Raw genomic sequence first — 13,355 nt, 5'->3', positions numbered from 1 at the left:
ACTGTCTATTGACACATCAAGCTGGGAAGCAATATGGCATAATGTATGGAAAGAGATCTCAGGACCAGGAGGATACAGGTCCAAATCTGGAGCATGTTGCTTATACTCTCAGTGCTCTAGGAAATTCTCTTAAGAATAGAAGTCACAGAGAAGGTGCCAATCTGAATTGGTAAAGGGAGCTTCCTCATTCAAGAGTTTCCTAGGCTAGTTCCTAGCCTGATTGACAAAACTGATAAAGCCATACACTGCAATCTTGTAAAGGTTTTTACTTTACTTTACTAGGTAACATATTGGACAACAGTCAGAATCCCCCCCAAAAAATATCAAAATGAGAGAATGTTGGGTTAGATGTAATAAGATGTTTAAAAGCCCTACCACTGAGGGAATTTGTTTTGCGTGACTATACAGGTTTGTAACAGGAGTTGTTTCTCTTTTCTCAATTGCATGGCGGGGTGGGAGAGCAGCAGACAGCAGTGGAGGGGCAGAGAGACAGAGGCAACAACTCTTAGGTACCACATCTCTCCCATCAGATTGGCTAAAATCACAAAACAGGAAAATGATAAATGCTGGAGAGGATGTGGGAAAAATTGGAAAACTGTTGCATTGCTGGTGGAGCTGCGAACTGATCCAGCCATTCTGGAGAGCAATTTGGAACTATGCCCAAAGGGCTATAAAAATGTTCATACCCTTTGACCCAGTAACAACACTTCTAGGGCTGTATCCCAAAGAAATCACACAAGTGGGAAAAGGACCCATATGTACAAAAATACTTATAGCGGCTCTTTCTGTCGTAGCAAAGTACTGGAAATCAAGGGGATGCCCATCAATTAGGGAATGGCTGAACAAGTTGTGGTATATGAAGGTAATGGAATACTATTGTGTGATAAGAAATGGGGATGATACGGACTTCATAATAACCTGGAAAAACCTACTGGACATAATGCTGAGTGAGCAGAGCAGAACCAGGAGAACACTGTACACAGCCACAGATACATGGATTCTGTGATGACTAACCCTGATAGACTTTGCTCTTCTCAGCAACACAAGGTGCAAAGACAACTCCAAAGGACTCATGATGGAGAGGGCTATCTACATCCAGAGAAAGAACTATGGAGTTTGAATGCAGACTGAGGCACACTTTATGCTTGCCTTTTGTTTTTCCCCTATTTTTTTCTTTTGTTTTTGTCTTTGGTTTTTTTTTGTTTTGTTATGTTTTGTTTCTTCTTTCTCCTGATTCATTCCATTGGTCATAATTCTTCTTTACAACTTGACTATTGTATAAATAAGTTCAATGCAAAGTTAGATGTAGAAGATGTATCAGATCCCATGCTGTCTTGGGGAGGGGGGTGGGAAGAAAAGCTGTAACTCAAAATTATGTGGAACTGAGAATTGTAAACTAAAAATAAAAAATTAATTATTACAAAAAAACTAACTTTAAAAAATTTAATAGGGGCAGCTAGGCGGTGCAGTGAGTAGAGTACCAGCCCTGGAGTCAGGAGGACCTGAGTTCAAATCCAGCCTCAGACACTTGACGCACTTTGGGCAAGTCACTTAACCCCAATTGTCCTGCCAAAAACTAATCAAAACAAAAAACAAAACAAAACAAAAAACTTAACAGCTGTTAGTCAATGATGAAATTAATGATCTAATAAAAAATAAAAATGTAAAGTTTTACAAGTACATTCAAAAATAGTCGTTTGTGTGAAAAGTTTGGGCATTTTAGTAAACTGCAAATCATATGGGTCAACTGTGACAAATTGCAGCAAATAAAAGACTAATTTTATTATGTGCTATTAAATCAAGAGTGGGGTATGTTTCTTTGATTATACCTCATCCCAGTTAGACCACATTTGGACTGTTGTAGTATCTTATGAGTCCCACATTATAGAAGAACATCCAGGATGACCAGAGTCAAGAAGACGCCATATGAAACTGGGGGTGTTTGGCCTGGAGAAGAGAGGACTTAGGAGAATATGATACTTGTCTTTAGGTATTTTAAGGTCTGCTACATGGAAGAGGTATGTTATGCTTGAAATCAAAAGGCTTAGAAGCAATGGGTAGAAGTTGAAGAGGTAGATATAGATACAAGGGAAATGCGTATGTAAGGGAAAACTTCCTAAAAATTAGAGCAACTGAAAAATGGAATGGGCTTCCTCAGAATATAATGATTCTATCCCTCCTATTGATCTTTATTAAAATTATTATTAATTTATTTTAAACTTAAATACTAAAACTTAAATGAACAATAAAAAAGTGCATTATAAACAAATACTCAAAGTTAAATACAAAATAAGGAAAGAAAAAAAGCATTGTCATGGACACAGCAGAACATAAGAGAGGATTTAAAATATATAGCAATAAATTTCCATTTCAAGAAACTCTATAGAATAAATACTACACATTGTATTCTAAGCTGTCCGTCTTTTCTTTGTTTTCCTTTGTTCTCTGCTGTGCACTTTTTACTTTGTTCTGTCTTACCTCCTTCCCCCCTCCCCACTCCAAGAAGGTTATAATTAAGCATGGAGATATATACACATACAGCTACACACATATACATATATACATACACTTGCATACACATACACATATTTAGATATCTATTAGATATGATACTCATATATGGACATATACATTCGTATGCATCTATGTAAGACTGTACTATACTTCTCTGTCCTCTGTTTCTGAGGGTGGGTAACATCTTCTTTCCTATGTCCAAGCCTTTTCAAATTTTTCTAAGTCTACCAACTCATCATTTTCCATACCACAGCAATATTCCAACCTTATATTGTCTACCTAGTGATCGTGGAGAAAAAAACTGGATGGCCACTTGCTGTGGGTTTTATAGACGGAGTTTCTTCTGTTAAAATACTGTTTAGATTCCATGGCTTATACTGTTCTTTTCAACTATGAAATTCTTGGAATATCATCTTGAAATAACAGAGTTAATCCATTATAACCAAACTCTACTGTAGTCATAAAACTCTTCTTGTAATGTCACTGAGTTCCCTTTTATCACACTGTTCTTAGAAAACTAACTGCCCAATAAGATGTTCCTGGAAAAATATTAACATTAAGTAGGTTATACCTCAGTACAAGTTAAAACATGTATGCTACGTAACACTACGGCAAATCTACTGAAAGAAAAAAACTTTCTAAAATGCAAAACTTACTGAGTAGAATGAAAAAAAGTTTGCTGCTTAGGCTGGTCATTGCACTAAACTGGTCACCATCATGACTTCTGACGTAATCCATACTTAAACTCTGCTCATTTTTTAATTCATATGTTTTTGCCACAGGAACATTAAGAACACAAAAGGAATCACTCATTGACACTGTGATGGTAATTCCGAGAGAATTGAAAATCATAAACGGTGCCTGATCCTTTGTGAAGACATCTGAAGTTTGAACAGCAGCTTCTGCAAATGCCTAATAAGCAAAACATATTTTAAACCAAATTTTAAGAATAGAACACAGAAGTACTATAAATGATAAGGAAAACTTTGTTGTTCAGTGATTTCAGTCACGTCCCATGTCTGGGGTTTTCTTGGCAAAGACAGCTCAGCGCTTTGCCATTTCCTTCCCCAGATCATTTTACAGATGAGGAAATTGAGGCAAACATAGTTCAATGACTTGCCCAGATCACACAACTAGTTAGGTATGTGAGGATGGATTTGAACTCACTCAGGAAGATGAATTCCTGACTTCAGGCCTGTCTCTCCACCCACTGTGCAACCCTGCTGCCCCAATGAGGAAAACAGATAACTGTAACAAAAATCTTATCACATAAAGCAATCTACCTCTCAGTCAAGATTAGGAATAGGTCACTTAACAGGAGGACCAGGAAAGACGACATTTTTGACTCATGAGACCTTTCTCAGTGTTAGGGTGGTTGGAGGGAACACACGTAAACATAGACGGAGAACACAGGGTGAGCTGACTGTGAAGGGATATCTGCAAAAATGAAATTAAGGGCTGGGAGAAGGAGAAAGGGAGAGGTAGAATGGGGTAAATTATCTCACATAAAAGAGGCAAGAAAACTTTTTACAACGGAGGGAAAAAGGGGGAGGTGAGAAAATGAGTGAACCTTACTCTCATCAGATTTGGCTTAAGGAGGGAATAACACACACACTCAATTGGGTAGGAAGATCTATCTTACCCTACAGGAAAGGGGGAGGGGGGAAGGAGATAAGAGGGGAGGTTGAAAGAAGGGAGGGCAAAAGGGAAGAGGGGGTAATCAGAAGCAAACATTTTGAGGACGGACAGGGTCAAAGGAGAGAATAGAATAAATGGGGAGCATGAGATAGGATAGAGGGAAATACAGTTAGTCTTTCACTACATGTCTGTCATGTAAGTGTTTTGCATGACTACCCATGTATAACTATGTTGAATTGTTTGCCTTCTCAAAGAGGGTGGGTGGGGAAGCAGGAAGGGCGAGAAGGTAGACCTCAAAGTTTTAAAAACGAATGTTAAAAATTGTTTTTACTTGCAACTGGAAAACAAGATATATAGGCAATGGAGTATAGAAATCTTCTTGCCTTACGTGAAAACAGAAGGGAAGGGGATAAGAGAAGGGGTGAGGGTGATAGAAGGGAGGGCACATTGGGGGAAGGGGTAATCAGAATTCATGCTGTCATGGGGTAGGGGAGCGGAGAGATGAGGAGAAAATCTGGAACTTAAAATCTTGTGCAAATAAATGTTGAAAACTAAAAATAAATTAATGTTTAAAAAGGAAGAACATGGTACTTAAACTGAAATTAGTTCCTTACCTTTCCTAAATTATTCAACATTACAAGGCCGCATTTCGATAATGTAATGTTCAACTGGTCTTTTGAATAGAAACTGATTACTGTTTTGTACTCTGGCACTTTGTAGTTTTCCTCCTCAATTTCAGATTCAACCAAGGCCTTCCTTGCTTTCTTTTTAATCTAAAATGTTACAAACAAATTTGTTTTAGATAAAGATAAGATTAGAAACCAAAATAATTGCATTCCATTAAAAGCACATCTAATTTTTAAAGGTAAAAGTTACAATCTTAATTATGCCATTGCGTATTACGGAATTAGGGACACAAGGGAGACCTCACCCTTGCAAAAGAAAAATACTAAAGCAAAAACCTAGCCACCCATAAGCATTAAGTGAAAATGGATCCAGGAGTCCCAGTAAGAAGATGGTATAAAAAACATGTCAAGAGTGCATGCATCAACCTCCTCCAAGGCTGAGACCTCCTAACAACCCAACAGAGAGACAGACAGGTGGCCCCTCCAGCCCACCAGATGCCAGACTCTTCTGCAGTCCTCATGCCTCCCACCGCCTTCTCGTGTTTTCCTCTACAGTCCCAGGCACATAGTATGATCATTAGGTGTTCAGTTTCCCAACAACTTTCTATAGAAAATCAAGGGAAGTGGGCCATGGTTGCTGTGAGCTACTGTGAAGAGCGGGACACCTTTAGAGAAGCTTGATCAAGCTGCCATCACTGTGATACCCTCCAGATCAGGACTCCAGCAGAGTTCCTCTCTCTGGTCTTGCTCAATCAGTGAAAGCTATCTTTCCATTTCTCCTCTGCCTCCTGGGAAGTAGCAGAAAGCCAGCATTCACCATAGTTGAATTTAAGCCTACATATGTGCCTCCAACAGCCACTGTAAAGTTCCTTGGGGCTGGCATCACTGCCTGCATCACTGACCTCATCACCTTTCCCCTGGACACAGCCAAAGTCCGGCTGCAGATTGAAGGAGAGAGCCAAGGGGCCATCTGAGCCTCCTCTAACAATGCCCCATCAGGGTTTCATGGGCACCACTCTGACCATGGTGAAGACTGAGGCCCGTGGCAGTATGTACAATGGGGTGGTGGCTGGGTTGCAGAGCCAGATGAGTTTTGCCTCTGTCCGCACTGGCCTCTATGACTCTTGTCAAGCAGTTCTACACCAAGGGATCTGAGCATGCAGGCACTGGGAGCCACCTCCTGGCAGGCTGCACCACAGGGGCACTGGCAGTGGGCATAGCCCAACCCACAGACGTGGTGAAGATACGTTTCCAGGCCCAGGCTCATGCAGGTGGCAACCATAGATACAAGGGTGCAGTGGATACCTATAAGCCTACCGCCAGGGAGAAGGGCCACTGGGGCTTATGGAAAGGAACTTCACCCACTGTTGCCTGCAATGCTATTATCAACTGTGCTGAGCTGGTGACCTGTGATCTCACCAAAGAGGCCCTCCTGGAAGCCCATCTCATGACTGATGACCTTCCATGCCACTTCACATCAGCCTTTGGGGCTAGCTTCTGTACCACCATCGTTTTCCCTGTGGACATGGTCAAGAGGAGATACACTGTAGGGAGTTGGTGCCAACCCCGGGGCTACTCAGACCCTAGCACTTGGCCTGTTTCCTGGGTAAAACCAGACAGGCTTAGTAGGAGTTGGAACGGCGAGGCGCCCGGAGGAAGGACTTCCGTCCCTAGCAGCCCCCCTAACAGCCCCTCTCCTGCTCTCGTAGCCATCCTTTGTCATGCAGGCAGAGTCCATTCACCAAGGACTCACAAGCCCAGAAGCAAGAACCCAGCTGGCCACTACCTAATGCTCTTGAACCAGTGCCTAACACAACAATGCTTTGATACTTTACTTACTGGAACATCTTTGATACTTTACAAGGGCATCCTGCCCCGTGCCTCACATAGCTCATACAGTTCTGATATCAGCTGGCTACATGCCTGAGCCTTCCCATGCCTCCGTAGATACTGTAGGACAGCACCCCCCTTTGTTCCCATACTCCCATGGAAACTACCTTACTACAGCCCTAGTTTTTCCCATACACTTGTAGGAATCATAGTTTACAACAATCCAGATTCTTCCCACCCGATATCGATCTTCCCATGCTGTCATCCCCTTACCCCTTGAACACCTGCTTCTGCTCAAAACCCTGTGCAAAACCCTATAAAACTGGATAATGTCTCCCAATAAATCGGAGTTGCATCTTCCCTCACTCCCGCCTCATCATTGCGTACTGAGATAGGGATCCTTGCTGGTCAGGGACCCCTAACATACATGAACTCTGCAGTGGGCCAGTACGCCAGTACTGGCCACTACACTCTCACCATGCTTTGGAGAGAGGGACCCAAGCCTTTTACAAAGGGTTCGTGCCTTCTTTCCTCTGCTTGGGCTCCTGGAATGTAGTGATGTTTGTCACCTACGAGCAATTGAAACGGACCCTAACGGTCACTCGCACTTCCTGGGAAGCTCCTTTCTGAGCCCGCTCCTGCTAGCTTTCTGCCTTATACCCCACTCTGAGTCCAGACCCCATCCTGCCTCTCGTCCCTCCCATTTTTCCCCTATTCCTCTCCTTCCCTGCCTTAGCATTGAAGAAACCCCTTCCTCCCCCCTTAGAGTTATTCCCATTTAAACCTTCTCCAGCCTAATTCTGCCACTGCAACCTCACCCAGTTCTTAGGCTCCTTACTTCTAATAAAGTCAGACCAGAACCCAAAAAACAAAAAACATGCCAACTTGTGAGAACAACTTCTAACAAGACCATCAAGAGTCTCCTGCCATTGCCTAACAATATCTTAATTTAAATTCCTTTCCTACCCTTTCCAGGTCTATTTTCAAAATATCAGTCTAATCTCAAAGTAAGATATAAGGGAAAATTTGGTGGAAAGTCCCTCTAGCTTTAAAAGCATCAATCCTATCACCCAAGTCAGGGGGAGCCAGCAGGATGACTTACTTTGATTGGTCTTAGTAGCTGCCCCAGTTTGAGGGGCAGATGAATACCTGGGACCCTTCCATTGTTACCCCTTCCCTTCTGCCTCATTGTTCTCCTAGGTGTCTCAAGTTTACACAGTCTTCCCTTAAATGTGACAAATGAGAGGGCCCGTTGTTCATCCCTAATTCTTCCATGAATCCTCTTTAGTTGCAATAACATATTCTGACAGGTAAAGTGGAGCATCAACTCTGTTCCTCCTCTACAAAGCTATGATAGCTGTCCAAGCTAAGATGAAAAAGAAAAGGAGCACCTCCCCAACACTTCTCACAAGTGAAAAGATACCAGCAGGTTACAAAACTCATATTATCTACTGATCAGCTAATTTTTTCATTGGAACAGAAATCAGTAGAGCAATTGTAAATGCCAAAATAAGAGAGGGGAAATTTTGGACTATTGAAGGCTGCTTTGCAGTATAATATTTACTATCATTTTATAGAAGCTGTCTCCATTTGAACACAGATGATCAAACTCTGTAAGGTACTATCAGACTGTGAAGCTCTTTAAAAGCAGGAACTAGCATTTCTGCCAAAGAAATGTGTTAGCGTGGAATGTTAGCACTAGAAAGTGAAAAGCCTAAGATCGGCTCCTAACCCTACCACTTAACTGCATGTATTTTTTTTAAATAAATTTATTCTCAGTTTTCAACATTCACTTTCATAAGACTTTGAGTTCTAAATTTTCTTCCTTCATCCCTTTCCTACTCCCCAAGACCGTAACTATGATATAGGCTATATCTGTACAAAATAATTATTTCCACATTAGTCATGAAATGAAAAAAAAAATCAGAAGGAAAAGGGAAAAAACCGCAAGAACGAAAAAACATACAAGCAAAAAAGAAAATAGCATGCGTCGATCTGCATTCAGACTACAGAGTTCTTTCTCTGGGTGGTGTGGATAACACTTTTCATGATGAGTCTTTTGGAGTTGTCTTAGATCCCTGCATTACTGGAAAAAGCTAAGTCTATCAAACTTAATCAACCCACAATGTTGCTGTTACTGTGTACAATGTTCTCCTGGTTCTGCTCACTTCACTGAGCATCAGTTCATATAAGTCTTTCCAGGTTTTTCTAAAATCTGTCTGCTCACTTTTTTTTTTAATAGAATAGTATTCCATTACATTCATAAACCACAACTTGTTCAGCCATTCTCCAATTGATGGATAACCCCTCGATTTCCAATTCTTGCCCACCACAAAAAGAGCTGCCATAAATACTTTTGTACATGGGGGTCCTTTCCTCGTTTTCATGATTTCTTTGGGATCCAGATCTTGTAGAGGTATTGCTGGGACAAAGGGTATGCACAATTTGATAGTCCTTTGGGCATAGTTCCAAATTGCTCTCCAGAATGGCTGGATCAGTTCATAACTCCACCAACAATGCAGAGTGTTCCAATTTTCCGGCATCTTCTCCAACATCCAACGTTTTCCTCTTTTGTCATGCTAGCCAATCTGATAGGTGTGATGTGGTACCTCAGAGCTGTTTTGATTTGCATTTCTCTAATCAATAGTGATTTAGAGCAATTTTTTTTCATTTGACTATAGATAGCTTCAATTTCCTCTTCTGAAAACTGCCTGTTCATATCCAGTTAAAGGATATGGTTAAAATTTATCAATTGGGGGACATGACACATATTCTTAAAAATTTGACTTGGATCCCTATGTATTTTAGAAATGAGGCCTTTATCAGAGACAGTGGCTATAAAAATTGTTTCCCACCTTTCTTCTTCCCTTCTAATCTGGGCTGCATTGGCTTTGTTTGTGCAAAACCTTTTCAATTTAATGTAATCAAAATCATCGGTTTTGCATTTCATAATGTTCTCTATCTCTTGCTTGGTCATAAATTCTCCCCTTCTTCACATATCTGACAGGTAAACTATACCTTGATCTCCTAATGGGCTTGCAGCATCACCCTTATGTCTGAACCATGAAGCCATTTGACTTAACCTTGGTATACGGTGTAAGATGTTGGTCTATGCCTAGTTTCTGCCATACTATTTTCTAGTTTTCCTAGCAGTTTTTGTTAAATAGTGAGTTCTTATCCCAGAAGCTGGATACTTTGGGGTTTATCAAACAGCAGATTTTCAGTCATTGACTATGTGTCTTGTGTACCTAACCTATTCTACTGATCCACCTCTTGACTTCTTAAGCCAGTACCAAGTAGTTTTAATGATTGTTGCTCTATAATACAATTTTAGATCTGGTATGGTTAGGCTACTTTCCCATGAATTTTTTTTCATTAATTTCAATGATATTCTGGATCTTTTGTTCTTCCAGATGAGTTTTAATTTTTTCTAGCTCTACAAAATATTTTTTTGGTAATTTATTATGACACTGAATCAGTAAATTAATTTCAGTCAAATTGTTATTTTATTATATTATATTGGCCTACCCACGAGCAATTAATATTTTTCCAATTATTTAGATCTGACTTTTTTTGTGTGAAAAGCATTTTGCAATTGTGTTCATATATTTCCGGGGTTTGTTTTGGCAAGTAGACCACCAAATATTTTATATTATCTACAATTACTTTAAATGGAATTTCTCTTTCTATTTCTTGCTGCTGGGCTTTGTTAGTAATATAGAGAAATGTTAATGATTTATATGGGTTTATTTTAAATCCTCCAACTTTGCTACAAAGTTGTTAATTACTTCAAGCAGGTTTTTAGTTGGTTCTATAGGCGTCTCAATGTATACCAACACAGAATCTGCAAAGAGTGATAGCTTTGTTTCTTCACTGTGTATTCTAATTCCTTCTATTTCTTTTTCTTCTCTTATTGCTTAAAGCTAACATTTCCAGTACAATATTGAATAACAGTGGTGATAATGGACATCCTTCTTTCACCCCTGATCTTACTAGAAATGCTTCTAGCTTATCCCCATTACATATAATGCTTGCTGATGGTTTTAGGTAGATGCTACTTATCATCAAGATATTATAAAACAGGACCAAAGGAATGAAACTCAGCAAAACCGAGTATCATGCTCCAAGGCAAAATATGGACTTTCAATAAAATAGAAGACTTTCAAGCTTTCTCAATGAAAAGCCCAGAGCTGAATAGAAAATTTGACTTTCAAACACAAGAATCAAGAGAAGCATGAAAAGGTAAACAAGAAAGAGAAATCATAAGGGACTTACTAAAATTGAACTATTTTGTTAGATTCCTACATGGAAAGATGTGTATAATTCCTGAGACCTCAGTATTAGCTGAAGGGAATATACGTGTGTGTGTGTGTGTGTGTGTATAAATAAATATACACACACACACACACAGATATATATATATATATATATACATATATACACACACACACACACACACACACAGAGGGCACAGGGTGAGTTGAATATGAAGGGATGATATCTAAAAAAATAAAATCAAATTGAGGGATGAGACAGGAATATATTGAGAGAGGGAGAAAGGAAGAGATAGAATGGGGTAAATTATCTCACATAAAAGTGGTAAGAAAAAGCAGTTCTGCAGGAAGGGAAGAGGGGGCAAGTGAGGGGGAATGAGTGAATCTTGCTGTCATCGGATCTGACTTGAGGAGGGAATAATATACACACTCAATTGGGTATCTTACCCCACAAGAAAAAAGGAGGAAGGAGATAAAAAAGGGGGGACAATAGAAGGGAGGGCAGATGGGGGAACAGTTTGATCAAAAGCAAACACTTTCGAAAAGGGAAAGGGTCAAGGGAGAAAACTGAATAAAGGGGGATAGGAAGGAGCAAAATATAGTCAGTCTTTCACAACATGAGTATTGTGGAAGGGTATTGCATAATGACACACATGTGGCCTATGTTGAATTGCTTGCCTTCTTAGGGAGGGTTGGTGGGGAGGGAAGAGGGGAGAGAATTTGGAACTCAAAGTTTTAAAAGCAGATGTTCAAAATAAAAAGTTTTTGCATGCAAGTAGGAAATAAGATATACAGGCAATGGGGCTGAATGATAAAGCATTACAGAAGATCTTCCATATTATGGTGTACGCCCAGATTTTCTTCCTTCCCCCCATCCCCCAGCTCCTGCAAGATCTTTAGACTTTCCAGCTTGGAATAAAGAAATCAGACATTCCTCTCCAACTGATAAACCTTAAGAATGGACCTCTCAGACATTCCCCTCTGGTCCAAAACAAGAGTTGAATACACTCCCACTAGGAGACAGGCCCAAGCACAGAACAGGTAACTCTTAAGACAAAGGACAGGAAATTCCGAAACTGCTTCTTGAGTACCTAGCCAGTTCTCAAAAACAAAATGATTGACAAGATCTTACCCTCCGGAGGAGAGTGGCTGCCCCTTCTGGAGGGGAACATCCGGGACAGTTAGCAGTAGGCCCTCCTTGTTCAGGAAGCTATAAAAGTCACCATGTGGAACAAGCTAGTGGGATCTCACTTACGGAGAGGAAGCTTCCTGGGATCAGTTTCCCTCTTGGGCCTTGAACGAGCTGGGCTGTATAAACTAGGAGCCCCCTCAGCTTTGAGAGGATCAAGTGCTGGAGTTCCCCTGAGAAGTGATGAATCTATGTTGTTTGTGTCTTTGTGTTTGTTAGAGTATTTCCTCTGTCTTTCAATAAAAACCATGTTCTCTCGGGAGTGTGCTTTATTGCCAGCGCGAATCCAAATTCGAACCTAACTTAGCTTAACTGAACAGGGGCATAGAAATCTATCTTGCCCTACAAGAAAGTAAGGGAAAAGGGGATGGGAGGGGAGTGGGATGACAGAAGTGATGGCTGACTGGGGAATGGGGCAATCAGAATATATGCCATCTTGGAGTGGGGGAGAGGGTAGAAATGGAGAGAAAATCTGTAATTCAAACTCTTGTGAAAATCAATGCTGAAAACGAAAAATATTAAATAAATAAATAATAATTTAAAAAATAGAATAAAATAAAATTTTTGCATCTATATTCATAAGGGAAATTGGTCTGTAATTTTCTTTCTGTGTTTTGGCTCTTCCCAGTTTACGTATCGGCACCATATTTGTGTCATAAAAAGAATTTAGTAGGACTCTGCCTATTTTTTCCAAATGGTTTATATATTATTGGAATTGTTCTTTAAGTGTTTGGTAAAATTTGGTAAAATTCCAATGCCCCCATCCTTATTTATGCTTTTCTTTCTTTTTTCCTTTCCCTCCTCACTACTGTTTTGCTTCTGACCACTTCTCTCAATCTGCCCTCCCTTCTGTTGGCCCCCCTCCCTTTTCTTTCCCCTTTCCCTTCCTACTTCCTACAGGGTAAGATAGATTTCTATACCCCAAGTGAGTGTGTATGTTATTTCCTCTTTGAGTCAAACCTGATGAGAGGTTCAAATAATGCTCATTTCCCTTCTTTCCCTCTACTGTAATAAGTCTGCCTCTCTTAATGTGATGTAATTTACCCTTTTCTGCCTCTTCTTTTAATCTTCTCCCAGTACAATCAATTTTTTCACCCCCTTAATTTTTTTTATCATCACATCAAAGTCAACTTATACCCGCACCCTCTGCCTATGTATATCCCTTCTAAGTGTCATAATAAAGATACAGTTCTCAAGAGTCACAAGTATTATCTTCCCATGCAGGGATGTAAACAGTTTGACCTTATTGAATAACTTTTTTTTTCCTTTCCTGTTTACCTTTTT

The 13,355-nt window shown here is 40.1% G+C and overlaps 1 protein-coding gene and 1 pseudogene across 1 annotated transcript in view; one reads left to right on the top strand and one right to left on the bottom strand.

Moving 5' to 3' along the window:
* The window catches only part of VPS13A (vacuolar protein sorting 13 homolog A), a 349,059-nt gene that overhangs the window by 116,725 nt on the left and 218,979 nt on the right, over window positions 1-13,355 (bottom strand). Inside the window, exons 43-44 of the mRNA XM_036739209.1 lie at window positions 4,767-4,925; window positions 3,171-3,426 (exon numbers count right to left, since the gene is read on the bottom strand). Coding sequence (XP_036595104.1) covers window positions 3,171-3,426; window positions 4,767-4,925 — 415 coding nt within the window. The remainder of the gene's footprint in view (window positions 1-3,170; window positions 3,427-4,766; window positions 4,926-13,355) is intronic.
* On the top strand, window positions 5,195-7,238 carry LOC118831044 (annotated as a pseudogene).

The sequence above is a fragment of the Trichosurus vulpecula genome, chromosome 9 (assembly GCF_011100635.1).
Source record: "Trichosurus vulpecula isolate mTriVul1 chromosome 9, mTriVul1.pri, whole genome shotgun sequence".
In the NCBI taxonomy this organism is placed as follows: domain Eukaryota; kingdom Metazoa; phylum Chordata; class Mammalia; order Diprotodontia; family Phalangeridae; genus Trichosurus; species Trichosurus vulpecula.
Note: the sequence above shows the minus strand (reverse complement) of the source record. Positions and strands in the feature narration are given on the sequence as shown.